Source organism: Lepisosteus platostomus, chromosome 26 (assembly GCF_059453375.1).
Source record: "Lepisosteus platostomus isolate fLepPlt1 chromosome 26, fLepPlt1.hap1, whole genome shotgun sequence".
NCBI classification, from domain to species: Eukaryota; Metazoa; Chordata; class Actinopteri; order Semionotiformes; family Lepisosteidae; genus Lepisosteus; species Lepisosteus platostomus.
This window is the reverse complement of record NC_142636.1, coordinates 10,259,849-10,287,799: the sequence shown is the minus strand read 5'-3', so window position 1 is coordinate 10,287,799 and position 27,951 is coordinate 10,259,849. Positions and strand designations below refer to the sequence as shown.

The window sequence follows — 27,951 nt, the reverse complement described above, 5'->3', positions numbered from 1 at the left end:
TGTGTGTGTGTGTGTGCAGTGTGTGTGTGTGTGGGGTGGGTCTGTGAGCAGTGTGTGTCCTGCAGTCCTGACTCTCTCTCTCTGTGAGTCAGAGGAGAGAGAGAGAGAGGGGGGAGTGTCAGATCAGAGGGGATCTGCAGTCAGCTATTTGAACGACTGACGCCAGGCTGCTCTCCCAGTCGCCGCCCTGTACTCGCTGGACAACAGCTGTGTCTTCTGTCCTCCGCGCAGGTGAGAGATCGGGGCCGGTCCGTGGCTCTGTCGGGGCGAGGTCTGGGTGGTCTGGGTGGGCATCGAGCAGCTGACGTGTGAGGCTGACTTTCCCAGCTCTGTGCGCTTCGTGCCGAAGCCCTGCTGACTTCTTTCTTGCTGCTTCCTGTCATCCAGCCCATTTTCTAAAGAAAGACGAAACCACAGGCTCATAACCCGGAGTTGAGAGAGACGTTTCCCCCTCTCCCTGCGCTGGGCTGTCCGGGCTGGGCCGACAGCGATGGAAGGGAGCTCACAGGGTGATTGTGCTGGGGCGCCCACGCTCTGGGGTTTCTGGGGCCTTGCGGGGGCGTCGAAGCTGCGCGATGTTAAGCGTTCGCGAGCCGCTGGGAGGAAGTTTGTCTTCAGATCACAGCGAGAAGGGGGGGGGGGGCAGGTTTGAAGCCTGTGTCCTCAGCTGGGGGGGTCGTCTCTCTCTCTCTCTCGTGATGTTTCAGAGGCTGCAGCTCTGCCTCAGAGCTACAGAAGGACAAAGGACTGTTTATTCCCTTAGCTGTGGGATGAGCTGTTCTCTTCCTCTCAGTCTGCCTCTCTGTCCCTCACCCTCTCTCCTTAACTCCCTCTATGTCCCTCACTCTGTCTCCTTAACTCCCCCTCTCTGTCCCTCACTCTCTCTGTCCCTCACTCTCTCTCCTTAACTCCCTCTATGTCCCTCACTCTCTCTTCTTAACTCCCCCTCTCTGTCCCTCACTCTCTCTGTCCCTCACTTTCTCTCCTTAACTCCTTCTCTCTGTCCCTCACTCTCTCTCCTTAACTCCCTCTCTGTCCCTCACTCTCTCTGTCCCTCTCTCTCCTTAACTCCTTCTCTCTGTCCCTCACTCTCTCTCCTTAACTCCCTCTCTGTCCCTCACTCTCTCTGTCCCTCTCTCTCCTTAACTCCTTCTCTCTGTCCCTCACTCTCTCTCCTTAACTCCCTCTCTGTCCCTCACTCTCTCTCCTTAACTCCCTCTCTCTGTCCCTCACTCTCTCCATCCCTGTTTGTGCTCCCTTTTCCAGCCATGTTGTGGTCAGCGTTGCACAGATCAGAGTGCAGGGCGCAGGAGGTGGGTACAATCTGAGTGTGAAATACCAGACACTGACAACAACTGGCTTTCGCACGGTTTAGACACTGCTACACACGCAAAAGCTGTGATGGCATCACTCTGAAACCCAGCTTTTCCCTGCACTCACTGCCTTTCCTCTGTGTTGTGTGTTGTGAGTGTGTCTCTGTATAAAAGAAACATGAATGATACTTCTGAATAATTCGAAATTATCTGGTCTTGAAGTTAACCTGGTGGGGGTTTATTCAAACACAGGGTGATGGTCGCACTGATATTAAAAATGGAAAAAAGAGAATCTGAGTAAGGGGAAACATTTTAAAAACATGTTAACATGATATTACAAGTACAATGTGGAAGCAATTTTAAAAAAATTAGAAGTATTTACCAGGTTCAAACAGTATGAGTGGGAAACACTGACATCTGGTCCCCGTAGACTAATTGCTGCGACATCAGTTCCTCAATCAGCTTTGTTCAGTCATACTCTGTCCCTAAAGAGAAGCCAACGACTGCAGGCCAGCTGCCATCCTACTACAAAAGCTCTTTGCTTTAACCACTGGACCACCTGTCCTCCTGGTGTACCAGCCCTGGGCCTTGACCACTGGACCAGCTGTCCTCCTGGTCTATCAGCCCTGGGCCTTGACCACTGGACCACCTGTCCTCCTGGTGTACCAGCCCTTTGCCTTGACCACTGGACCACCTGTCCTCCTGGTGTACCAGCCCTTTGCCTTGACCACCGGACCAGCTGTCCTCCTGGTCTATCAGCCCTGGGCCTTGACCACTGGACCAGCTGTCCTCCTGGTGTAACAGCCCTGTGCCTTTAACACTGGACCACCTGTCCTCCTGGTGTATCAGCCCTTTGCCTTGACCACTGGACCAGCTGTCCTCCTGGTCTATTAGCCCTGGGCCTTGACCACTGGACCAACTGTCCTCTTGGTGTACCAGCCCTGGGCCTTGACCACTGGACCACCTGTCCTCCTGTTGTACCAGCCCTTTGCCTTGACCACTGGACCAGCTGTCCTCCTGGTCTATCAGCCCTGGGCCTTGATCACTGGACCAACTGTCCTCTTGGTGTAACAGCCCTGGGCCTTGACCACTGGACCAGCTGTCCTCCTGGTGTGTGGTCAGCACTTCACCAGATCATGAGTGTGCGTCTCGGTGGTCTGTTATTGGCTCCAGGGGTCCCCCTGTGAAGAAACCTGCTCAGCCATCACATAGCTTCCATCTGCTCCAGTTCCACTTCCTCTCCTACTGTCCCAGTCTTCAGTCTCTGGAGGAATCCTGTTCAGGAGGGACAGAACAGGAATATTCTGCTCTAAGCCTCCACAGCGAAGTCTCCATGACAGAACTAGACATTTCAGTGTCCTGGCCTGGAGCACCCGGACACACATGCTCCTCACGGTGGAAGATTCCTGTCCCAGGTCTGCTCCGACACCTGCTGGTGCACAATACCCAGCTCAGCCCTTCCACACCTGGACCCCAACACAGCCACACTCAGCCGCTTGGCCTCAGAGCCTCAGGAGCCCTCTGTGAACCCCTGGGTGCCTCTGGCTCTCTGCAGGTCTCTGCTCCAGTCCCACCATGTCCAACCTCGAAGGCGCCATGGGCCTGATGATCCAGACCTTCCACAAGTACTCTGGGAAGGAGGGGGACAAGTACACCCTGAGCAAGGCGGAGCTCAAGGACCTGCTGACGAACGAGCTGGGGAACTACCTGGGGGTGAGTGCGCACGCTCTCTCGCACACACACCGCACACTCTCACACACGCTGCACACTCGCCCCTGCACACTCACACTCTCGCACACACACTGCACACTGACATACTGCACAGTCGCCTGCTGCACACATACAGAGACTCCCACACACACTGCATTCGCACAGCTGCACACTTTCACACACACTGTACACACTCACATACTGCACACTGCACACACTCTCACACACACTGCACACACTCACATACTGCACACTGCACACACTCTCACACACACACTGCACACACTCACATACTGCACACTGCACACACTCTCACACACTGCACACACTCTCACACACTGCACACACTCACATACTGCACACTGCACACACTCTCACACACTGCACACACTCTCACACACTGCACACACTCACATACTGCACACTGCACACACTCTCACACACTGCACACACTCTCACACACTGCACACACTCACATACTGCACACTGCACACACTCTCACACACTGCACACACTCTCACACACTGCACATATACAGAGACTCCCACACACACTGCATTCGCACACACTTTCACACTCGCTGCACACTCACACACACACACTGTACACACTCACATACTGCACACACTCACACACACACACTGTACACACTCACATACTGCACACACTCACACACACTGTACACACTCACATACTGCACACACTCACACACACACACTGTACACACTCACATACTGCACACACTCACACACACATACTGCACACACTCACCGCACACACTCACATACTGCACACTCACCTGCTGCACATATACAGACACTCCCACACACACTGCACATTCGCACAGCTGCACACACTCTCACACAAATCTTAAATGTTTCATCTTAAATTAAAATCTCAAGTCCTTAATTCATCTCGTCACTGGGGTAACCAGTCGAATCGTCTGCTCCTTGAGGTATTAATAGGCTGCTCATTGAGAAGCACCTGTGAGACCTTTAGGACCAGAGGGATCTTGTCCAGCCTCGTTTCCAGAATGACCCTGGGAAACGGGCTTTGACTGCACCCACCTCTCTTGGCGTAAACACCGCTGACCCTGGCAACTGTCTGTCCACTGACTGTCCCCTGCGTGTCCGTCTGTGTCCCCAGAACCCGCAGGACAAGGACGCGGTGGACAAAGTCATGAAGGACCTGGACGCCAACCGGGACGGGCAGGTGGACTTCACCGAGTTCATCATCCTGGTGGGGGCGCTCACCGTGGCCTGCAACGAGTTCTTCAAGGAGTACCAGAAACAGAAACACTGAGGGGACCCCCCTGCCCCCCGGTTTCACACGAGCACAGCTGTCCAGAGGATAACGCTTCACTGTGACCCCTCTTCCTCCGGCTTTTCATACTTAACTCCCCGTCTTCGCTGTCGGAGTTGTTTCTACCAGGAAATAAAAATGCTGGGATTCTCTCTTCCCAGTAAATGCTACAACCATGGGCCTTGTCTCTCTGTTTTTGTAGTGTGCGAATGTGTTACAGTGGAGTAAAAGTGTGTGTGTGTTAGAGTGGTGTGTGTTACAGTGGTGAGCCAGTGTGTGTGTGTTAGAGTGGTGTGTCAGTGTGTGTGTCAGTTTATGTGAGAGTGTGTTAAGAGTGGTGTGTCAGTGTGTGTGTCAGTGTGAGAGAGTATGTGTTACAGTGGTGTGTCAGTGGTGTGTGTGTTAGAGTGGTGTGTGAGTGTGTGTGTCAGTGTGAGAGAGTGTGTGTTACAGCAGTGTGTCAGTGTGTGTAACAGTAAATAAAATGGTGGGGATTCTCTCTCCTGTCAAACGAAACACTTGTCCACATTGTCTCTTTGACTCTGCAGGGGGAAAATTCCAGAAGCCAGTCTGTGGCACAGATGGCATCAGCAACGCCTGTAATTAATATAGCGCCTTTCATTAGTATCCCATTGCATTTAAACAGAACCAAATACAAGCCAGTCAAAATGATCGTTAAGCTAACTGGAGAAGAAAGTTAAAGGCAAGTTTATCTCTGGAGCGAAACTGCAGGGAAGACCACAGATAATAGGAGACCTCTTTGCTCAGCCTGTCTGTCCGCCTGCTTCTCAAAGGAACTTGTGGCTGAGCTGCTTGTTCCACACCCCCACCACTGTTTGTGTAACCCAGTGCACCCTGTTCCAGGTCTTCAATGTTTCCCCCAGACTTCCCCAGGCCTGTGTTATGGGTCATGAGTGGGTTCGGTGCACAAATTCAGGTGGACCAGACTAATGGAACAGCCTCCCTGTGTAGTAGCGCAAGGACGCCACCAGGGGGCGATTTTAGACTCCCACTGCAATTTTAATAATAAAAAAATATATTTTTAAAATGCATCTTTCCAAACCCAAGGACACTGTACATAGTAACTATGAAAAATACACAAAAGACAATAAAAAAGTAAAAGAAAAAAATGAAACAAGAGCATACCGGTTCATACAGATAGAATGTGGGGTAAACGCACATAGGCCCTGTTTTCCAAATCTGTTTGTCTCTTCTTGTGCCCTTGTCCCAGTTCTCTCCCGGCTCCGAACCCTGCACTGAGCTGCCAGGCCAGGCTGGTGGAAGTCCAGCTCTCCCCCGTCCCTTCGGAAGACGTCGAGAGGAGGCGGGGGGGGAGGGAGAGAGACAGGGCCAGCCGAGACCCTTCGTCACACACACACACTCCTCTCCCTCACTCCCACCAGCAAAAGAGAACAGAAGAAACCCAGCAGGAATCAGCTGATCAATTTGAATCTATTTCCCAAGAACTATACAGAAGGTGAAAGATACACACAGGTGTGGGATATATCCAGGATATATAGAGGATGTGTGGGATATATCCAGGATAATAGGAGTGGTGTGTCTGAGTCTGTTAGAGTGCTGTGATAGTGTGTATGAATGTGTCTGTGCGCGTGAGTGTTTGCTTGTGTGTGTTGAGAGTGGTGTGTCAGTGTGTACAGGTGTGTCTGAAAGTTACAGTGGTGTGTTTGTGTGTATGCAAGTGTGTATGATTGTGTGCATGAGTGTGTTGCAGTGGTGTGTCTGAGTGTGTGAGTGTGTTAGAGTAGCGTTAGTGTGTTAGAATTGTGTGTCTGTGTGTTAGAGTGCTGTGCCAGTGTGTCTGCACAATTGGTCAGTGTGTATGAATGTGTTACAGTAGTGTGTCACTGGGTGTGCGATTGCATTAAAGTGGTGTATCAGTGTGAAAGAGTGAGACTTACAGTGGTGTAAGTGTGTGCAAGTGTGTGTCAGTGTGTGCAAGTGTGTAGGGGTTTTGTGAAAGTGTGTTAAAGTGATGTGTCAGTGTGTGTATGTGTGTGAGAGTATGTTAGTGTTATGCCAGTGTGTGAAAGTGTAATGTGTTAGAGTGGGGTGTGAGTGTGTTAGAATGGTGTACCAGCGAGGATGAGTGTGTGTGTTTGTGCGAGTTTGTGTGTGTGTGGTGTATCCATGTGTGAGTTACAGTGGTGTGTCTGTGTGTACGCAAGTGTGTTAAAGTGGTGTGCGAGTTTAAGTGTGTGAGAGTGTCAGTGTGTGTGTGAGTGTGAGCACTAGTTACAGTGGTGTGTCAGTGTGTGTCAGTGTGTGTGAGTGTGTGTCCCCCCGCCTCACAGGGCGCAGGAATGCGCTGATGATAACACACGACCGAGGCAGGGCCCGCGCGCTGGGCGTTGCCCGACGAGTATAAAGACTCGGGCGGATTGGCGACTCTCCTCGCGCAGCGCTCACACTCTGGTCTCTCCCATCCTCGAGCTCGCCTCTGCCTCTCGGTAAGATCCTCGCGCCCCCGGGGCGACCGGTTCAGCACGGGACACTCGGGAACGGGGACAGGGTATCGTTTGATCGCAACGCCGAGTGTCTAGACATTTCTTAAAGCCCTCAAGTGGTAGCGCTCGGGTAAAGCAAAATAGTTTAATTCCGAGCGGTTTGTTTTCCTTTGGCATTTTGAGGCAAGCTGTATATAATTAAGTTTAATTAGGAACCGGGTTACTTCTTCCTAAATCCTTCCGAGCGCTGCAGCCCCGTGTTTATCCGAAGTAGCTGTACAAGCGTGTTTCCGTCTCCGTCTTCGTGTTGAACCTTCTGAAATAGGCTGGATCTGCATAAACGTACTTTATACAAGACCGGCTTCTGCGTACGACGCCCGTTTTCAAACTTTTGCGCTGGTCTGAAAACGTTGCAAAAAGACATTCGTGCTCGCTCCAGACGTTACTGGGCCAAAGGCAAAGTGGGGGCTTCGTGTTTGAGGGTGCGCGTGAGCGGGATCGGGTTCGGGCTCGGGACTCGGGACTCGGGTTCGATCAGCCCGCTGCTGCTCAGCGCCTCGAGCCACCGTCCTCGCTCCAGAACCCGGGCCCACCCGCCTCGCGCGCGCCGCCCCCTCGAAGGAGCAGCGCGGCCGAGATTGAAAATCTGTGAGGGGATAAATCGGTAATCAGCAATCGATAAACCTGTGCTCTGACCCCAGCTGCGTCACTTGCGGGTGTGTGTGTGTGTGTGGGGGGGTATAGTCTCTATGCAGTGTGTGTGTGTGGCCTGGGTATCGAAGGTTTTCCTGGCGGTATTCCACATCCCAGAACACAGCCGGGAAGAGCGCCAGGGTATTCAAATAGTGAACTGGGATTGAAAACTGCAAGGGGAGTCTTTTTCTTCTTTTTTCTCCACACGGTTATTCGACCCTTAACGGTTTTTGTACAGTATACGGGGCGGCTCCGCCTGAGCGGGGCGGGTGCCGTCTGCAGTTTTCTCTCCCTCCTTGCGGGTGACGAAATAGCCCTGCTCCCCTGCGTGTTGCGCAACGTGGGCTAATTCCGCGTTTCCCGCTTCCCCCTGACCCAAGGCAGGCCCGGTCCAGTCCGGCCCGGGCCCAGCTCGGCCTTTCCCGTCCTCCTCTGCTGTTTTTTTCCCCGAACCCTCCGTCGGGCGGGGCGCGACGCCAGAGCTGTGAGACAGTTCCTGTCCGGACACGCCCCCCCCAACCCCCCAATCTTCCTGACCACAGCCCTGTGACTCAGAGAGGGAGGGGAGGGGAACTTCGGACCCGGCGGCCCGGTCTCGCTCTTCATTCAACACCCTGAAAGAGGAACCAGAGGGAGATGATCTCAGCTGGCTCTCCCTGTTGCCACCAGAGAGCCAGACTGGCTGTTGGTGATGCAGGAATGATTCTGCTCGGAACACAGGCGCCAGTTTTTGACTCCTTCCCTCCTACGTGTCAGTATCCCGAATGAAAGGAGGTTATCGGTGGCCTCCTAGGTGGAGATCTGACTAGTCTGTGATGGTCTACTAGATAGCTGAGGCAGCTCTGATCCAGAGGAGGGTGATGTCTGGGTTTAGAGATTAGGATCAGCGTCATATCCAGTGCTGGCTCGTGTCCTCTTTTGCTCCAGTTCAGGCATTTTTTGTTGTTCGTTTGTCTTGCTGAATGTTTTCCCTGGTATCATATCAGGGGTTAATTCTTCTTTCATTGAGTGTAAATTCTACAGATTTTTAGTGTGTTGAAGGTTACAGCATTCCTCGTAATCATGTCCTCCAGACGAACGGCTCTCTCCTTCTTTTTCCTGGAGAGGCGTCCCGCGGTGTTGTTCCGTAGTTCGGGAAATGCTCGGCTCCTCTTTCATGTGCTCCGCCTCCCAGGTTTTAAGGAATAACCGGGATCCGAACCGATATCCGGTCGTTCCCCGAGCTGGGGGTCGTCTGAGTCGAGCTCGCGCTCAAGGGAGTGTGGATGCCCAACGCGGGGTGCATCACAGTTCCACAGTTCGGACCTGTTGCACGGTGTTTTCGTCCTCCTGGTGGCTGCTGTTTTATTTTTTTAGATGGATCCTTCTCTTTTTGCCTGTTTACACCAAAGTTCTCATCGGCAGCGGAATCCGTCCTGAAGCTGCAGGAAATCTGGAGCCATTTCAAGTCATGTTAAATCGGCTAATTAGCCGAGGCGGTCTAGTTTACCTGAGGCCATAATTAATGTCAAACTCTAAAAATGACAAGTTGGTAAATTAAGACACGATGGTAAAGTGATTGAATCGGTGAGCCTGTGTCTTTGCACTGGTGGTCAGTGAGCGCGAGGGGCTGGATAATTACCTAACGAAGGCGCGAATTACCCCCCCCCCCCTCTCTTTCTCACCGCAGTCACACTCCGCAAACATGCCTTCCGATCTGGAGAGAACGATGGAGACCCTCATCACCGTGTTCCACCGCTATGCGGACAAGGACGGAGACAGCAACACGCTGAGCAAGAGGGAGCTGAAGGAGCTGATGGAGAAGGAGCTGTCCAGCTTCCTCAAGGTACCACCGCCCGCGCAGTCTCCACACCGCCCTGCAGGGGGCGATGGCGTGCGGCCGCGTCATATAGTGAAATATCTTTAATAATAATAATGTTTCTTTATTAGCCCTATACAATTTCTTGCATTAGGAATTTGTCTTTTCGCATACCCCAGCATTTCTCCATGGAGACACAGACAGGGAGAGAAGCTTGGGGTCAGAGCGCAGGGTCTGCCATTGTACGGCGTCCCTGGAGCAGTTGGGATTAATAGAGAGCAGTTGCTCAGGGGCCCAACAGAGTAGGATTCCTCTGCCGGCCGCGGGATTTGAACCGGCAACCTTCCAGTCACAGGCGCAGATCCTGAGCCACAGAGCCTGGGGGTATCACAAGCCTGGGGAGGCTAATCAGCGCAGTGCTCACGAGGGCTTTGACACTATACAGGGTGAACCCCGACGCCCTGAGTTACACAGCGACGCTCTGACCCAGTGCAGGACACAGTACAAGCCCTGCTGCTCTGTTAGGGATTGAAGTGGCCGGTACGTCTGACCCATCTTGTTCTCTCTCGCGCAGAGTCAGAAGGATCCCGGGGCCATCGACAAGATAATGAGGGACCTGGACCAGAATGGGGACGGCCAGGTGAGCTTCGAGGAGTTCGTGTCTCTGGTGGTGGGCCTGTCCATCGCCTGCGAGCAGTGCTACCAGCTCCACATAAAGAAACAACAAGGCAAGAAGTGAGACCTGGACCCCTCTCCCCTCCACTGTAACAAACAGCTCCCGAATAAACACTGACCCGAAATAAACACTGAGTCCTGGTCTGTGTGTGTGTGCTTGCACGCACGTGTGTCTGCTCACGATTATGAGCTTGCAGGTACGCGTGTCTGCTCACGATTGTGAGCTTGCACGCACGCGTGTCTGCTCACGATTATGAGCTGTCTCATGTATGTCTGTGCCTGCTCACAGGTGTGCGCTCACATTTTCAAGCTTCTACGTGCGTGCTCACGATTACTTGTCCGTGTGCTCCAGAATACACGCTAGCGCTCGTTTAGCGTGTGTGCTGATGAATACGAGCTCGTCCATGGGCGCGGGTGTTTATTTTATTAAATAAAATACTACCGTTTATTTTATAACCCAAGATGGCGTCAACTTTAAAGTGTAACAGTGTCAAACTGCCCAGTGATTGGAGTGACTCGGTTCTGCCCCTTGGTCCACCTACTCCTCAGACTGCGCAGTAACTGAGTCCCGAAGGTGTACAAGACAAAGCTCTGCTCTTTAACGCACATAGGTACTGCACAAATAGTCTGACTGCTGCCCTTTGAGTCTGAAGGCCCTGGACTCCATAGTTCCATTGGCCAGCAAGGTGGGGGAGCACTGCAGTGAATTGCCATCAGGGGTAACTGGATGATGCTTGTTATCAGTGCCCCCTTCAGGCGGGGAGCACAGAGGGTAGCACACCAGGCAAACCAGGAGCCCTACGCACTGAGGCACGGCCAGGGCCTGGGATCGGGAAGAGATCCTGGCCTGCCCTAGTAATTTGGGGAAAACCGGATGTCTGAGCTCGCTGTCGGGCTGTGTGAGACCCCCGCCCCCCCCGAACCCTTCGCCTTGGGACCGCTGTGGGATGAACTCGACAGCAACAAAGCGGAAAAGCTGTTTCCAGGGGGGGAGAAACGGGAGCTCGGGGATGACGGGCCCTAACTGCCTCTGGAATTCCGACAATGTGGGACAAACCGCACCGGTGGGATTCCTCCCGACGTGCGGGCGCCGGTACAGGAAGAGGAGCGGCTCTCCGCTCCCGTCTCTCGGCTCGCTCTCCCCTCCAGGGAGGGGTGTGGGGGGGGCGAGTCCTGCTGCAGCACCAGTGTGACAGGTTTTCCACTTCCATGTGGATTTTTTGCCGGGATCACCCCCCCCACTCCCACTGCCACTCCTGGAGGAGAAGGAGACTGCTTCCACACGGGAGTCTCTTTCAGCTCCTGCAGTCTCGTGCCTTTCAGGTTCAGAACAGAAAGTCTTCTTTGGTGGAGGAGGAGGAAGAGTTTTCGTTTGTCTTGATCTAAATTTCACGCCTGCGTTCCTTCACACGCCTTAAAACAACAACGAGAGACGCAGACAGTGTCTTTGCCTTTCTTAACACGAGTGTGTCGTGGTAAATCCGTACACAGTTTGTAGATTTTAGTCCAGAGATCGCCAGTCCGGTCTGGGCCGGGTCACACTGTAACCCTACAGTCCAGAGATCACTGGTCCAGTCTGGGTCACACTGTAACCCTACAGTCCAGAGATCACTGGTCCAGTCTGGGTCACACTGTAACCCTGCAGTCCAGAGATCACTGGTCCAGTCTGGGTCACACTGTAACCCTACAGTCCAGAGATCACTGGTCCAGTCTGGGTCACACTGTAACCCTACAGTCCAGAGATCACTGGTCCAGTTTGGGTCACACTGGAACCCTACAGTCCAGAGATCACTGGTCCAGTCTGGGCCGGGTCACACTGTAACCCTACAGTCCATAGATCACTGGTCCAGTCTGGGTCACACTGGAACCCTACAGTCCAGAGATCACTGGTCCAGTCTGGTCTGGGTCACACTGTAACCCTACAGTCCAGAGATCGCTGGTCCAGTCTGGGCCGGGTCACACTGTAACCCTACAGTCCAGAGATCACTGGTCCAGTCTGGGTCACACTGTAACCCTACAGTATGACTGGTCCAGTCTCCTTTGTCCTTTTGAGGTTCATTGTTTCTCTTCACTGTGGCGATGAGCAGTGCGATGAAGACTGTGGACTGGCCTGATGAAGAGGCACCAAGCCAGGGGTTTCAGATGATGAGCCCATGTGATGGCTGCTGCTCGTGCACATGATGAGGATCAGAGCGTGTGGCTATGTTACTATCGAAGGCTGTACTGGAAGAGCACCTACAGAGTGTAACAGCTCTCTGGTTGAGATGGCGCATGGTTGGATGGTTTTAATAAATATTTTATTCTAAGGTTCCTTGCCTATCATCTCTAGTGCACGCTAATTCTAAGCAAATGACGAGATGACAGTTAGATGGCTATTAGGCTTATTCAGTTATTCAAATCCAATTGGGAACAGCAGCATTACCAGCCTGTGGTCCGGTCTCCTCAGGTGACAGAAGCTGAGTGAGGCTGGGCCTGGTCAGTACAGGGCTGGGAGACTACTGAGGAGAACCAGGCCACAGCTGCTGGTGGAGCTAATGGACCAACATGGGGGCAGTCTTCTCTCTGGACCACAATAACCAGTATGGTCACAGGTAACACTGTGCTGTAGAAGGTGCCATCCTTTAGATATTAATCTGGTGTCCTGACTACTGGTCACTACAGACCCCAGGACACTGTCAGTAAGAGTGGGGTGCGGACCCTGGTGTCCTGACTACTGGTCACTACAGACCCCAGGACACTGTCAGTAAGAGTGGGGTGTGGACCCTGGTGTCCTGACTACTGGTCACTACAGACCCCAGGACACTGTCAGTAGGAGTGGGGTGTGGACCCTGGTGTCCTGACTACTGGTCACTACAGACCCCAGGACACTGTCAGTAAGAGTGGGGTGTGGACCCTGGTGTCCTGACTACTGGTCACTACAGACCCCAGGACACTGTCAGTAAGAGTGGGGTGTGGACCCTGGTGTCCTGACTACTGGTCACTACAGACCCCAGGACACTGTCAGTAAGAGTGGGGTGTGGACCCTGGTGTCCTGACTACTGGTCACTACAGACCCCAGGACACTGTCAGTAAGAGTGGGGTGTGGACCCTGGTGTCCTGACTACTGGTCACTACAGACCCCAGGACACTGTCAGTAGGAGTGGGGTGTGGACCCTGGTGGGGCTGTGCTTCAGTGGGGAGGGAGCTGGGTCCCCTCCTGTAAGTGAAGCTCTTTGGGAGTGAGCAGAGTGAAAAGCTCTGTATTGATGCAGTAATTCTCATATCAGTTCTTTGACTAAACAAAATGTTAAAAAAACACCCTGATAACAGCAGTGGAGCTTCATCAGACACTCACAGGTGGTCAGTACTCCAGACAAAGACAGGCCAGCTCCCTTACCGGACACTCCCCTCTGCCCCCTCGGGACTTTCTGACGGGATTTGTGAGCTCATCCGGGAGGAGGCCTTCTCCGGGAAAAAAGCCGGAGAAAACTGGAATGTTGAAGGCTTCCAAAGCAAGCGTCAACTTTTACGGTGGGAGTCCACAGATTGCTTTTCAAGTTGGATTTACAGGAATAAGCAGGCAACTCTGTAGAAAACAGCAGAATACAGGCGGGCCTCTGCATACACACGTTCTCCCACGAAACTTCAACCATGCAGGCAACACGGCTGAGCAGCTTGCTCCAGACTCCTGCCACTCGCTGTGTAAAGAAGTGCCTCCGTTTTAGATGCTCTTCCCTGTAGTTCCCCTCGTGCTCTCTGGGGGGTGTGAGAGAGCTGGTCTGAGCGCGTCCGTGCGGCCAGAGACATGACTCACTGGTGCTGGGAGCCCAGTGCGCAGTGAAACACTCATGTAAAAGTCGTTTAAAAGACCCGAACTGTGTAGGGGGGAGGGGGGCTGGCTGGTCGGTGTTACGAGTCAGAAGAGTATTTTCCGACGGAAGGGGGGGGCGGAAATTCTTTATTTTGTCTCCCTTTGTGTTACTGAAGCTTGCAAACTACAGAAAAGACGCCCCACCCCTCACCCCCACCAGAACCCTCATCAAACGGGTCTCAAACACGCCGTTTTCAGTGCTAATTCGTGTTTAAAATAAAACAGACGCATTTAATCGCGGAAAGCTCCCAGAAAGGCATTCTTTTACTTAGTAACTACACCGCCTTTCTCCCCAACACAAACCCTCCCTCCCCTGCGCCAGCTTCCGGACACACCCGCTTTTCTGCCTCGCGCAGACTGAGCTCATCTCGGCCTCGAGTGAACCGAGCCGGGGGGGGGCTGCTGTCATAGAGACGGCCCAAAACAAACACACGCGGTTGCGCACGGGCCGGACGGGGGGGGGGGGCGCACACGCTCTGAGCAAACACGAGGAGGGCGTGTCTCCCCCTTGTGTCTGGTCCTCGAGGAGACAGCGCCGGCCGTGATCTCCATCCGCCGCGCCCACGCCCACTCACCCCCACCCCGAGCTCGGGGAGACGGCACCGGGCAGCCTCGTCTCTTTTCAAAAACAACACAGGACGGTTAGCGGAAGATTTTGTTTTTGTTATTCGCAGGTCGGGCAGCGTCGTCAAAGCTGTTTCGTCGCCATGAACGAGCTGAAAAAGACCAAACAGCCAGGACAACGCCTGACCCACTCGTGTCAGCGGATCCCGGAGAGGGAGGAGGGCGGTTCCGCGCGGTTTGCAGCTGTAAGGTGGTGGGAATCGCCCGTCCCCGCTGTTCCAGGTCTCGTCTGTAACTCCCTCTGACCCTGCTGAGTGCTTCACGGCCAGAGCTCCTTCAAGGCGATTGTCATGTGCTTCAAGCTCTTAAAAAGCCGAACCTGGTTTGTAATAGGAAGGGCAGAGTGTGGCAAAGTCACTAGCATCGCTGGGCTCTGGGGTGCTGTCTGTGTGGAGTTTGTATGTTCTCCCTGTGTGTGGGGGGGGGTTTCCTCTGTGAAAACTGGCTCTGGTGTGAGTGTGTGTGTTCCCGTCCTGTGATGGACTGGGGTTCTGTCCAGAGTGTGTGTCTGTATCTGTGTGTCCTGTGTTGGACTGGTGTCCTGTCCAGGGTGTGTGAGTGTGTGTCCTGTGTTGGACAGGTGTCCTGTCCAGGGTGTGTGAGTGTGTGTGTCCTGTGTTGGAGAGGTGTCCTGTCCAGGGTGTGTGAGTGTGTGTGTCCTGTGTTGGACTGGTGTCCTGTCCAGGGGTGTGTGAGTGTGTGTGTCCTGTGTTGGACTGGTGTCCTTTCCAGGGTGTGTGAGTGTGTGTGTCCTGTGTTGGAGAGGTGTCCTGTCCAGGGTGTGTGAGTGTGTGTGTCCTGTGTTGGACTGGTGTCCTGTCCAGGGTGTGTGAGTGTGTGTGTCCTGTGTTGGAGAGGTGTCCTGTCCAGGGTGTGTGAGTGTGTGTGTCCTGTGTTGGAGAGGTGTCCTGTCCAGGGTGTGTGAGTGTGTGTGTCCTGTGTTGGAGAGGTGTCCTGTCCAGGGTGTGTGAGTGTGTGTGTCCTGTGTTGGACTGGTGTCCTGTCCAGGGTGTGTGAGTGTGTGTGTCCTGTGTTGGAGAGGTGTCCTGTCCAGGGTGTGTGAGTGTGTGTGTCCTGTGTTGGAGAGGTGTCCTGTCCAGGGTGTGTGAGTGTGTGTGTCCTGTGTTGGAGAGGTGTCCTGTCCAGGGTGTGTGAGTGTGTGTGTCCTGTGTTGGAGAGGTGTCCTTTCCAGGGTGTGTGAGTGTGTGTGTCCTGTGTTGGAGAGGTGTCCTGTCCAGGGTGTGTGAGTGTGTGTGTCCTGTGTTGGACTGGTGTCCTGTCCAGGGTGTGTGAGTGTGTGTGTCCTGTGTTGGAGAGGTGTCCTGTCCAGGGTGTGTGAGTGTGTGTGTCCTGTGTTGGAGAGGTGTCCTGTCCAGGGTGTGTGAGTGTGTGTGTCCTGTGTTGGAGAGGTGTCCTGTCCAGGGTGTGTGAGTGTGTGTGTCCTGTGTTGGAGAGGTGTCCTGTCCAGGGTGTGTGAGTGTGTGTGTCCTGTGTTGGAGAGGTGTCCTGTCCAGGGTGTGTGAGTGTGTGTGTCCTGTGTTGGAGAGGTGTCCTGTCCAGGGTGTGTGAGTGTGTGTGTCCTGTGTTGGAGAGGTGTCCTGTCCAGGGTGTGTGAGTGTGTGTGTCCTGTGTTGGAGAGGTGTCCTGTCCAGGGTGTGTGAGTGTGTGTGTCCTGTGTTGGAGAGGTGTCCTGTCCGGGGTGTGTGAGTGTGTGTCCTGTGTTTGTCCTGTATTGCTGGGATAGACTCCAGCTCCCCCCCAGCCCTGAATTGAATAAAGCAGTTTAAAAAACGCTCTAGATGAGAGTCCTGAAGTCCTGTTGGCAGCAGTGTCAGGATGTATGACTGCGTCAGGGACACTCAGGTGGAGGTGTGAGGGAGTCTCAGGACTGCCCTCATTCAGGAGCGCGAGCTCCGCTGTGACTGACTGGACTCCAGCAGAAGGACAAACTCTCACCTGTGGGTATGTCTGATACACCAGTGTCACTCTCACCCCTGGGTGTGTGTGGTTACAGTGTCACTCTCACCCGTGGGTGTGTCTGCTACACCAGTGTCACTCTCACCCCTGGGTGTGTGTGGTTACAGTGTCACTCTCACCCGTGGGTGTGTCTGCTACACCAGTGTCACTCTCACCCCTGGGTGTGTGTGGTTACAGTGTCACTCTCACCCGTGGGTGTGTCTGATACACCAGTGTCACTCTCACCCCTGGGTGTGTGTGGTTACAGTGTCACTCTCACCCGTGGGTGTGTCTGCTACACCAGTGTCACTCTCACCTTAACTGAGTCACGGAAAGCCCCACGCGTGCCACAGCAGGGATCGCTGGGCTTCGGGACGACCGGTCCGCGGTGACGTCATTCGCAGGACGCTCCCGAACAGCACGGGGCTGGGCCCGTGACTTGCTGAGCTCACCAGCAGTCGTGCAAGAGCTCCCGGCCCTGAGAGCCGCTCGGGTGAGACCGACCTCGACAACACGCCGCACCGGCGCTCGCCTGCGACCGGGAACTGAGGGAGAGTCTGTCCTATCCGCTGTGCACCACTAGAGGGCGGAGGCGGATCACGGTGCATCTGTGCTGCTCAATGACCCTCTCTGAACCCCGCCTCGCAATTACTGAAGACCGGGAAAGATCCTGATGTCGCAGTTGTATTACATACTGTACGTACTCAGCGAACCGAACCCTTTCAGTCTTGCTCCTCAGGAGCACTGACAATATGTCCGCCCGGCGGACTTCTACGGTTTAACAGTGAGACCCCAATCGGAGGACACGAGCACAAACCACCCGGAAGTGCACTTTAAGCCGAGAACCCAAAGGGCGTGTTTTACACAAAGCGGGGGCGGGGGTGTGGAACAAGCTGCCCAGAACCAGCAGGCAATGAGGAGGCAGTGAGCAGTGTAGGTTGTGAAAGCTGTGGGTTTTATTTATTTGCCTTTCGGGCTTACAGACACAGCGCGCTCCCCCCTCCTCCATCTCCTCCCTCCTCCTCTCTCTCTCTCCCTCTACCTCTCTCTCTGTCTGTGCGAGGCGCTGTGGAAACGCTCGAACCCGTGTCCCCGCGGGCCGGTTCAGCCCTCCTTCTTGGCCATCATACCGATGAGCGCCCCGAACTCCACGATGTCGATCTGGTTGTCCTTGTTGTCGTCCAGGCGCTTCACGAGTTTGTCCAGCTTGGTGACGGAGTCCTGCCGCCAGGGGGAGACAGACACGCAGATTCGTTAGGCGCTACGCAGTGCGGGGGGTCGGCTAATCGATTGCGGAGAAATCGATTGCAATGCATAAATGGGTCAGCTGTCTGGCGTGTAGGGTGGCAAACGAGGTTGCCCTACAGGACCTGAGGCTGTCCATTTTTATTAAATGGACAAGGACAGGAGGCGCCTCCTTACACAAAGGGAGGTGGGAGTGTGGAACAAGCTGCCCAGCCGTGGGATTGAAGGTAATACACCGGTCTCATTCTAGAAACAGCCAGATGAGAGCCTGGGATGAGTGAGCTGCCGACAGCCACGACCCGGCTGCTCTCGCTCGGATGAAGAGGTTCTGGTCATCAGAACCGGACTCACCGGTTTGTGGCTGCAGTGGGCCTGCAGGAGCTTCTTGAGCTCGTCCCGGCTGAGGGTCTGCTTCTTATCGTCCTCGCCCGCGTACTTGTAGAAGACGTCGCTGACGATCTTGGCGGCCTGCTCCAGAGACATGGTGGCGATGATGGGGCAGTGGTTTCAGAGAGATCTGTGGGAGGCGAGAGGAGGAGAGAACATGTCAGCTACACATCCACTAATGAGCCAGACTAATTGATGAACCCAGTCTGATCAGAGCGCATAAATAATTACTGCATCAGTCAATTCATTCATTCATTAAAGTCCACCGATTCGTGAACTAGTGTGCTGTGATTAACTTCCTGCTGCAGCCCTGTGTCTGCTGGCAGCTAATTTATCATCCCAGGGGCTGCTGGGAATCAGAGCCCAGCCCATCTCTGGGTGCGGTTCAACAGCGGAGAAGCACCTCTTCTGAATTCAGAATGCGTACAAATCTGGACAAATTCCATTCTCGGTCTCTTTTCCCTGGCCAGGATCCCAGGCTGACATGGACTAATGGGGGCAGATGCTCCCGGACGGGTTTGGACAGGAGGGACAGTAGTCCTACTGATCTTTCCTACCGGTCTCACACATGAGCTCCCAAAGGAATCCAACCACAGCTCCAGCAGATCCGCTGTTCCGGGGAAAACTAAGAGCTAAATAGCTATGCTATTCTTCAAATGGATTAAAGCAGTAAAGCAGAGAACAGCAGTCTAGGTCACAGGGAATTCCCGAAAAAAAAATCAATTTAGAAGAGAATTGCATAATAAACTGAAATAAATCTGAATAAACACTTTATGTCTTTTTGCAGAAGACTCCATCCCAGTCCTACTGAGCCAGCACTCCTTCAGGGTCAATAAGCATCTTCAGTCACAGGCTAAGGGTAACCCTTATCTGGATTAATAAAGACATTAATTGGCTCAATTAACTAAGCAAGGGCTGGGCTGGTTTGGAGACTGGAGGAGCCTGCAGCTCCACTGGATCAGGGCTGGAGATTTCTGCTCTGTTCAGAAGAGCAGGAACCCAGTCTAGTCTGGGGTCCAGACCTGGACCATTCCAGTGTACTCCAGCCCAGAACGTCTATACTACCAGCTCCTCGGTGATCTGACTGCATTGGTTGTGAGCTAATCAATACTTTAAATAGCTGATTATTTTGTGTAAATGTAGCTGAAGATCTGAGAATCTGTCTGCCCCTGGTCTTAGTTCACCCATTACCAAAGCTGAGGAAGCCCCACAGTTCAATAACTCAGCTGTACGGCTGGTGTCTCCTTAAATGAGATGCAATATCAGAGCTCATCTAGAACATAGGCAAATCTATGGTTTACACTTCATGAAAACAGCAACTAGTAGTGCAATCTAGATTTTCTGCACAGTACATTAAAGATATCAACATATTTTCCAGAGTTAATTAAATAACATTATCAGTTAAAGTTTAAAATCATGATTTTCACATATGTCCTGTACAGTACCCAGAGTGAGGCAGAGAGAGAAAGAACTACAGTACCCAGAGTGCAGCAGTGAGAGAGACAGAGGTACAGTACCCAGAGTGAGGCAGTGAGAGAGACAGAACTACTGTACCCAGAGTGCAGCAGTGAGAGAGACAGAGGTACAGTTGCCCAGAGTGCAGCAGTGAGAGAGACAGAGGTACAGTACTCAGAGGGAGGCAGTGAGCAGGGCTCGGGACCCGGCTGACGGCACAGGACTAGTGTCCTGCAGGAATCGCGGAGCCGGACTCACCTGTTCAGGTGGAGCTTTCAGCAGGAAGGCAGCAGGGTTTGTGTCTCGCTGTGACTGGAGGAGGTTTAAATAGACGTCGTGGCACAGGGACCTCCCTGCTTGGCATGGCCGTGCCTCACGCCTGGTGGTCGGGAGACGCTCCAATGGCAGACAGACTGGCGGGCAGAGACAATAGAGAGCTGAGGAGCAGCTACGCCCAGCTGCCTCTCCCCATTCCAGCTAGAAGCCCTGAGGCAGTCTTACTGGGCCGACACAGAGAGTCCCAGTCCAGCCCACCTGTGCCCCGTGCTCACCCCAACCTGTCCCCGAATCCCTGCGCATACCTGTGCTCTCCCAGCTCTCTGCTGTGGTGGAATTGCACAACTGTCTCATCACGAGCGAGCGGCCCCAGGCACGCTCTGCACAGGAGGGTGGCACCTGGCCTTCTGGAAACTTCCATGACGCACCTGGCCGAGCCCGAGGAGAGAGTGCCAGGCAGAGGGGCGTTTCAGGTCCGAATGCAGAACCCTGGTCCCAGGGAGCCCCCAACCAGCAGGTGGTGTGGGTCACCCCGAAATCATCGGATCCCCAAACTTCGGTTTTCGACCACTGAAGCGGTCAGTTTGGTAGTGTGGTCAATGACGTTGTTGAAGGATCATGGGAAAGGACAATCCCAGCTGCGTGGAGCTCTCAGAGAGCACAGCTCTCAATCAGCTGACTTTTAATCAGACTTCACGTGTTTCCACTCCTAACTGATTTCAGGGAGACCAGTAACACCCGTTGGACTGTGACCCCCCACCCCCCCAGGATCAAGGCTGGGTTAGAGTGCTGATTTCAGGGTGCCTTGTGGGACCTGTTATTCTGGGGTCCCCCAGGGATCAGGGCTGGACACCCCTGGGCTACAGATTAATGATTGTGGGACCTGCTGTACTGGGGTCCCCAGGGATCAGGCCTGGACACCCCTGGGCTACAGATTAATGATTGTGGGACCTGCTGTACTGGGGTCCCCAGGGATCAGGCCTGGACACCCCTGGGCTGCAGGCTGGTGATTACAGGGTGTGCTGTCCCGGTGCCCGTGTTCTCCCCGTCCTGCCTCTGCTCTCCGCGGCTCGGGCTCGGTGCAGGCGCGGGGGCGGCGAGGAATCCTGCTCCAGGCGAGGGCCCGGCCAGATGCTTGACATTGTGGCTAATTTGTTTTGACTCTGTTTGCTCTTTCTCCGTTGTCTGTTGTTCCTCCAAACCTGTTGGACAGGTGTGACGGGTCAGGTCTGCGAGCGAGGGCGGCCTGCAGCTGCCAGCGTGGCACGAAAACAGGTGGGAGAGGATTATCAACACTGGGGTTCGAGCAGCAGAGGCCCCCATGCATTGTGGAATGGGATCCTATCCAGTACTTCCTTCCTGTCCGTACGGTCTTTGTACCTACTGAGCCCACAGAATCGCCATAACATCTCTGCATTTCTACAAAAATTCCATCCATCTGTTTTTTAAACATCCAGTACAGGGCTGGAGCCCACTGCAGGTCACACAAACACACAATCGCACCAGGGCCCATTGCAGGTCACGCACACACACAAACACACCAGGGCCCATTGCAGGTCTCACACACACACAAACACACAATCGCACCAGGGCCCATTGCAGGTCACGCACACACACAAACACACCAGGGCCCATTGCAGGTCTCACACACACACAAACACACAATCGCACCAGGGCCCATTGCAGGTCACGCACACACACAAACACACCAGGGCCCATTGCAGGTCTCACACACACACAAACACACACTTGCACCAGGGATCATTGCAGGTCACACAAACACACACTCGCACCAGGGCCCATTGCAGTTCACACACATACAAACACACACTCGCACCAGGGATCATTGCAGGTCACACAAACACACACTCGCACCAGGGCCCATTGCAGGTCACACACATACAAACACACACTCGCACTAGGGCCCATTGCAGGTCACACACACACAAACACACACTCGCACCAGGGCCCATTGCAGGTCACACACACACAAACACACACTCGCACCAGGGCCCATTGCAGGTCACACACACACAAACACACACTCGCACTAGGGCCCATTGCAGGTCACACACACACAAACACACACTCGCACTAGGGCCCATTGCAGGTCACACACACACAAACACACACTCGCACCAGGGCCCATTGCAGGTCACACACACACAAACACACACTCGCACCGGGGCCCATTTCCCCAGAAGCCAATCAGCCCACCAGCGTGTCTTCGGACTGAGGGAGGAAACTGGAGCACCCAGAGGAAACTTGTGTGAACACGGGAAGAACATGCAAACTCCACACAGACAGCACCCTGGGACGTGGGTCCAGGGCCCCAGCACTGCAGGACAGCAATGCTGACCACTGCACTGCCCTATACAAACAAAAACCATTCCTGAACAACAAAGTCCTCCACCCCGAGCTCAGCAGGTGTGCCACTGACGTCACCTGTGGGGCGAAATTCACCGTGGCAAACAGCTCCAGTGCTTCCCAGGCCCTGATCTTGACCCCTGAGCCTCGGGCCCACCCATCCCTCTTCACAGGCTTCAGGGGGGTGAGGCACATTCTGCCCGGGGGCAGGGGGGAGGCGAGGGCGCGGGTCTGACAGAGATCAGGGGAGGGGCAGCAGGTCCAACCACATTCGACACGGCAGTGCGGTCTCAAGACTGAGCTCCTGCACTCCCTGCGTACACACCCTCTCTCAGGGGCTTGTGCTCGGACGACGAGCCCGTCACTCTGTCTTCCTCGGGTGCCGAACCCTTGCCCGTGTGCCTGAGCCTGAGACAGCAGTATTACTACAGAGTAACAAGTAATGGGTTTACTCCAGGCTGAAAAGAGAAGAAAGAAAACACAATGTTTCGGCCGTGGAGCCTTCTTCAGGGGTTAGTCTAACAGTCTTCACACCTGAAGATGGCCGAAACGTCGTGTTTTTCTTCTCTTTTCAGCCTGGAATAAACCTATTACTTGTTCCTTTGCAGCCTACGCATGCTGATGCAGCTCCCCACCTGAACTACTGTATACAGAGTAGCCATGAGGCAGCTGTGCACTGAAGATAGAGAAATCCTGGTCAATGATTGGGTAACAGACAGTCCGGTCCAGTCCAGGACAGCCTGACCCTGACAATGCATGTGTGCTGTAAGGACAGTCTGTCTGCTTGTCTCTGTCTGTGTGTCCATGTGGCAGTTCAGAAGGAAAAATTGCACATAAAACAGGAGCCCTTTCTTTCTGCTCCTGCTGCAGACATGACCAGTGACAGGGCCACAGGAGAGCAGAGGACCACAGTGTCCAGAGGTCTAAGCCTGGCTCAGCAGACCGGGGCTGGGCTGCGCCCTGCGTGGGTGGTAGCTAGGGGGCGCTGGGCCACACCCTGCTGGCCCGGCTCCACTGTGAGGCCATACCGGCACGTGAGGGACTGGAAAATCTGAAAAGCAAACATTCCTCAACAAGAACAAGCTCACAGAGAGGCTGGGTGAGTCAGACTGTCCACTGCAGCAAGTGAGTCTTGTGGCTGTGCAGTGCCAGGGCTGAGCTCCGCACACTGACAGCCTGGGAGAGACCCAGCAGGGCAGGGCAGGGCAGGGCGCCAGTCTGTCAGCTAGTCAGGGAGTTAGTCTGTCAGCTAGTCAGGGAGTTAGCCTGTCAGCTAGTCAGGGAGTTAGCCTGTCAGCTAGTCAGGGTAACAGTCTGTCAGCTAGTCAGGGAGTTAGTCAGTCAGCTAGTCAGGGTAACAGTCTGTCAGCTAGTCAGGGAGTTAGTCTGTCAGCTAGTCAGGGAGTTAGTCTGTCAGCTAGTCAGGGTAACAGTCTGTCAGCTAGTCAGGGTAACAGTCTGTCAGCTAGTCAGGGAGTTAGCCTTTCAGCTAGTCAGGGAGTTAGTCTGTCAGCTAGTCAGGGAGTTAGTCTGTCAGCTAGTCAGGGAGTTAGCCTGTCAGCTAGTCAGGGAGTTAGTCTGTCAGCTAGTCAGGGAGTTAGTCAGTCAGCTAGTCAGGGAGTTAGCCTGTCAGCTAGTCAGGGTGTTAGTCTGTCAGCTAGTCAGGGTAACAGTCTGTCAGCTAGTCAGGGAGTTAGTCAGTCAGCTAGTCAGGGTGTTAGTCTGTCAGCTAGTCAGGGAGTTAGTCAGTCAGCTAGTCAGGGTGTTAGTCTGTCAGCTAGTCAGGGAGTTAGTCTGTCAGCTAGTCAGGGAGTTAGTCAGTCAGCTAGTCAGGGTGTTAGTCTGTCAGCTAGTCAGGGAGTTAGTCTGTCAGCTAGTCAGGGAGTTAGTCTGTCAGCTAGTCAGGGTGTTAGTCTGTCAGCTAGTCAGGGAGTTAGTCAGTCAGCTAGTCAGGGTAACAGCCTGTCAGCTAGTCAGGGTGTTAGTCTGTCAGCTAGTCAGGGAGTTAGTCAGTCAGCTAGTCAGGGAGTTAGTCAGTCAGCTAGTCAGGGTGTTAGTCAGTCAGCTAGTCAGGGTGTTAGTCAGTCAGCTAGTCAGGGAGTTAGCCTGTCAGCTAGTCAGGGAGTTAGTCTGTCAGCTAGTCAGGGTGTTAGTCTGTCAGCTAGTCAGGGAGTTAGTTTGTCAGCTAGTCAGGGTGTTAGTCTGTCAGCTAGTCAGGGAGTTAGTTTGTCAGCTAGTCAGGGTAACAGTCTGTCAGCTAGTCAGGGTGTTAGTCAGTCAGCTAGTCAGGGAGTTAGTCAGTCAGCTAGTCAGGGAGTTAGTCTGTCAGCTAGTCAGGGAGTTAGTCAGTCTGCTAGTCAGGGAGTTAGTCAGTCAGCTAGTCAGGGAGTTAGTCTGTCAGCTAGTCAGGGAGTTAGTCAGTCTGCTAGTCAGGGTGTTAGTCAGTCAGCTAGTCAGGGAGTTAGTCAGGGTGTTAGCCTGTTTGGTAGTCAGGGAGTCAGTGTGTCAGTTTTTCTTGGTGTTTCTTAGTGTCAGATGGTAGTGTGCTGGTCGGGGTGTTTGTTAGTGTGTCAGTCAGTTAGTCTGTCAGCATGTTAACGTGTAAGTCTGAGTGTTAAGTCTGTCCCTCAGGGTATCAGTCTGTTAGTCAGGGTGGTACTGTAGGTTATAAGAGTTAATTCAATGAAGCTCTTTGTCTGTGGGTCAGTCTTTCAGTCAGGCAGTGAGCCCAATTCCTCATCAGTCTTTTATTTCCCTGCTATTTCCAGTCACAGTCCCCAGCGGCGGGAGAGCGGGAGGGGGCGGGGCTGTGGGTCCGGACAGACGGACGGACTCCCGGCTCCCCGGCGACAGCGGGAGAGCCGCCCCCTCTCCCGACTTCACAGAAAGACTCTTTCCCAGTCTAGGAGAAGGGAGGAGTAAGTACACGGGGTTTTTTTTTATCCCTGGGCAGGAGCGAGTCATCGCCCCAGCTGCGCAGGCGGTGTCCCTCTGTATAAAGAGACCTTGCGGAGCCCAGTGCAGCCGCACTCCGAACCCAGCACCGCCAGCGAACCCGTCTCGCCCCTCAGGGCTCGGTTCGCCTTCCACAGCCAGGTGAGTGGGGCTGATCGAGCACGGCCGGTTGTAGCAGACGAGACACAGAGTACCAGAGCGCAGGTCTTGTGAGACGGTTCTGCTTTGTACCGTTGCGAAACGTTAATTCGTGTTCAGAATCCCAGAGAAGAATGAAGCAGCCCGCGTTACGAAAGGTGCCTCTTGTTATTGCCTGCAACAGGAACAGCCACAATAATAATTGCAGCGCTCACCGCAGTTGTTATTGCTTCAGACCGAAGCACGCGTGGGCGCGCCTGGCTGTGGAAGGTGTGTGCCTCCTCCCGGCGCGCGACGCGACCCCACCCCACGGCCCTCGCGAGCCGGAGACCGGACACGCGCTGGAGCTACACCGCGCGGAGGGAGGGAGTCAGAGAACTGGGGGGGGCTGGGGGGCTGGGGGGCTTTCATAAAAGTTAGAGGCCTCGTCAAAATAGCATTTATCGATATCTCAGATCGATATTTCAAATATCTTTAAATATTTATTGCAGGTATATTTGAATGAGAACTCATTTCATACGGATATCTTTAACTGACTTATAGAGTTGTGTCTCACTGTGTGTCAAGAGATCTTGAACTGATTTAGAGGTATCTCGAAATGATGGTTTGGTTACCGTGCTGCAGTAAATATACTGACAGGTTGGTGCCACATGGTAAGAATCCGATTGCGGTTCTGAGCCTCCGGACTGAGCTCTCGTGTTCTTGTGTGCTCAGCAGAAGCAGAAGCAGAAGCTCTGGGCGCTCCGTGCAGCCGGCCGGCGGGTGGGAAGCCATGTCGAAGCTGGAGGCGGCGGTGAGGAGCCTGGTGGAGCTGTTCGAGCAGTACGCCAGCCAGGACGAGCACAAGTGCCAGCTGAGCAGCGCCGAGCTCAAGCAGCTGCTGCAGGCCGAGCTCACATCCCCGGAGTTCAAGGCAAGAGGGGCTCCGAGCTGCACCTGCACTGCACACTCCTGCACTAGTGACACTGCACACTCCTGCACCTGCACTGCACACTCCTGCACTAGTGACACTGCACACTCCTGCACCTGCACTGCACACTCCTGCACTAGTGACACTGCACACTCCTGCACCTGCACTGCACACTCCTGCACTAGTGACACTGCACACTCCTGCACCTGCACTGCACACTCCTGCACTAGTGACACTGCACACTCCTGCACCTGCACTGCACACTCCTGCACTAGTGACACTGCACACTCCTGCACCTGCACTGCACACTCCTGCACTAGTGACACTGCACACTCCTGCACCTGCACTGCACACTCCTGCACTAGTGACACTGCACACTCCTGCACCTGCACTGCACACTCCTGCACTAGTGACACTGCACACTCCTGCACCTGCACTGCACACTCCTGCACTAGTGACACTGCACACTGCTGCACCGCACATTTCTGCACTAGTGACACTGCACACTTCTGCACTAGTGACACTGCACACTCCTGCACTTGCACTGCACACTCCTGCACTTGCACTGCACACTCCTGCACTAGTGACAGTGCACACTGCTGCACTAGTGACACTGCACACTCCTGCACTAGTGACAGTGCACACTGCTGCACGAGTGACACTGCACATACCTGCACTTGCACTACACACTACTGCACTGCACACACCTGCACGAGTGACACTGCACATGTTTGCACTGCACACTGAGACCTACATGAGTACCGCTGCACAGAGGCACACACGAGTTACACTGCATGCAAAGCTGCACACAGAAATTTGCACACATCATGTACCCCCAACGGAGCACACAAAACACTGCACGCAGAACTTTAGACACAGCACGACACTCAAAATGCTCCTTGTGAACACAGAGCAATGCACACAGGACACTGTATCTAGCCCCTGTGACTCCTGATCAGCTCAAGTAAACTAAAAAGATCCCACTTGATCCCAGAGATTGGGGACCTCTGGGAAGTGTGCTGATCCAATCCCAGTGATGAACCCCCCCGTCTTCCTTCTGTTTGTGCCTGCAGACCAAGTTCGACCCCGCGGACATCGAGGAGGTGATGGCCAAACTGGACAAGAACCACGACGGAGAGGTCAACTTCCACGAGTTCTGCAAGTTCGTGGGCATGCTGGCCCATGGCTACTACAGGTGCCAGAAGGGCAAGGCCAAGAAGTGACCGCACTGACCGCCCCGGACCCTCACTGACCCCGCTCTGCAGCGCTGCACCCCACACCTCGCCACCCCGCGCCCCAGCTCTGTCTCCATGCCCCACCCTGGTTATTACTCAAGGACCTCCTGACCTCAGTGTCCGCTAGCTTTCAGTCCAGTTGCTAGACCGGTATGTTGAGCTAATAAGCCTATGAATGAATTAGACCCTTGTAATGGCTGGTCCGGAGAGCTCTGGTCTCGTGTGGGCTTGATCGCAGTGGGATCTAGTGTGTGATTGTGCACAGGGCTCTCACTGTGAGCAAAGACATTAAAGAGTCATTTGTACCCGACACTTGTTGTCAGCTTGGTTCTTCTGTCCGGGTCATTGAAATAGCTCCATCACCTCGGGGGCACCTCGAACCTAGACACCAGCTCGAACCCTGACACCAGCTCTAATACAGACTCGAACCCTGACACCAGCTCAAACCCAGACACCAGCTCTAATACCGACTCTGACCCAGACACCAGCTCGAGCCCTGACACAAACTCCAACACTAACACAAACCCTGGCACCAAGGGTACAGCAGCTGTGCCCCCACCTGGGACTTGAACCTGCATCCCTCCAGTTTGGAGTCCA

The 27,951-nt window shown here is 54.0% G+C and overlaps 4 protein-coding genes across 9 annotated transcripts; 3 read left to right on the top strand and 1 right to left on the bottom strand.

Moving 5' to 3' along the window:
* The first annotated feature begins 74 nt into the window (after positions 1-74).
* LOC148640052 (protein S100-A1-like) lies at positions 75-4,498 on the top strand. Its single transcript, XM_088620817.1, has 3 exons — positions 75-231; positions 2,869-3,026; positions 4,170-4,498. The coding sequence occupies exons 2-3, from the start codon at positions 2,889-2,891 to the stop codon at positions 4,323-4,325; spliced, it is 294 nt and encodes a 97-aa protein (XP_088476943.1). The 5' UTR covers positions 75-231; positions 2,869-2,888; the 3' UTR covers positions 4,326-4,498.
* Positions 4,499-6,634: 2,136 nt separating this feature from the next.
* Positions 6,635-10,085, top strand: LOC148640051 (protein S100-A1-like). The gene is made up of 3 exons (XM_088620814.1): positions 6,635-6,793; positions 9,153-9,308; positions 9,856-10,085. Exons 2-3 carry the CDS (start codon positions 9,168-9,170, stop codon positions 10,018-10,020), a joined length of 306 nt encoding a protein of 101 aa, XP_088476940.1. The 5' UTR covers positions 6,635-6,793; positions 9,153-9,167; the 3' UTR covers positions 10,021-10,085.
* Positions 10,086-17,320: 7,235 nt separating this feature from the next.
* On the bottom strand, positions 17,321-19,874 carry LOC148640050 (protein S100-A5-like). Its single transcript, XM_088620828.1, has 3 exons — positions 19,732-19,874; positions 17,983-18,148; positions 17,321-17,607 (listed from the first exon to the last, which is right to left on the bottom strand). Exons 2-3 carry the CDS (start codon positions 18,112-18,114, stop codon positions 17,491-17,493), a joined length of 249 nt encoding a protein of 82 aa, XP_088476954.1. The 5' UTR covers positions 18,115-18,148; positions 19,732-19,874; the 3' UTR covers positions 17,321-17,490.
* A 5,175-nt stretch (positions 19,875-25,049) lies between these two features.
* On the top strand, positions 25,050-27,662 carry s100w (S100 calcium binding protein W). Of its 6 annotated transcripts, none has more exons than XM_088620819.1 (3): positions 25,050-25,212; positions 25,924-26,122; positions 27,193-27,662. In XM_088620819.1, exons 2-3 carry the CDS (start codon positions 25,982-25,984, stop codon positions 27,340-27,342), a joined length of 291 nt encoding a protein of 96 aa, XP_088476945.1. In that variant the 5' UTR covers positions 25,050-25,212; positions 25,924-25,981; the 3' UTR covers positions 27,343-27,662. The 6 variants fall into 6 exon arrangements, with proteins under 6 accessions (XP_088476945.1, XP_088476944.1, XP_088476950.1 ...); XM_088620818.1 differs by having other exon boundaries at positions 25,051-25,212; positions 25,927-26,122; XM_088620824.1 differs by having other exon boundaries at positions 25,053-25,212; positions 25,933-26,122.
* Positions 27,663-27,951: the final 289 nt, after the last annotated feature.

What these genes read in the sequence shown, in the direction of transcription:
- LOC148640052 (XM_088620817.1), top strand. Translation starts at nt 2,889, where the DNA reads ATGTCCAACCTCGAAGGCGCCATGGGCCTGATGATCCAGACCTTCCAC. An exon ending in AGCTGGGGAACTACCTGGGG is followed by an intron (nt 3,027 to 4,169) that starts GTGAGTGCGCAC and finishes CTGTGTCCCCAG; the next exon opens with AACCCGCAGGACAAGGACGC.
- LOC148640051 (XM_088620814.1), top strand. Translation starts at nt 9,168, where the DNA reads ATGCCTTCCGATCTGGAGAGAACGATGGAGACCCTCATCACCGTGTTC. An exon ending in AGCTGTCCAGCTTCCTCAAG is followed by an intron (nt 9,309 to 9,855) that starts GTACCACCGCCC and finishes TCTCTCGCGCAG; the next exon opens with AGTCAGAAGGATCCCGGGGC.
- LOC148640050 (XM_088620828.1), bottom strand. Translation starts at nt 18,114, where the DNA reads ATGTCTCTGGAGCAGGCCGCCAAGATCGTCAGCGACGTCTTCTACAAG. An exon ending in CCCACTGCAGCCACAAACCG is followed by an intron (nt 17,608 to 17,982) that starts GTGAGTCCGGTT and finishes CCCTGGCGGCAG; the next exon opens with GACTCCGTCACCAAGCTGGA.
- s100w (XM_088620819.1), top strand. Translation starts at nt 25,982, where the DNA reads ATGTCGAAGCTGGAGGCGGCGGTGAGGAGCCTGGTGGAGCTGTTCGAG. An exon ending in TCACATCCCCGGAGTTCAAG is followed by an intron (nt 26,123 to 27,192) that starts GCAAGAGGGGCT and finishes TTGTGCCTGCAG; the next exon opens with ACCAAGTTCGACCCCGCGGA.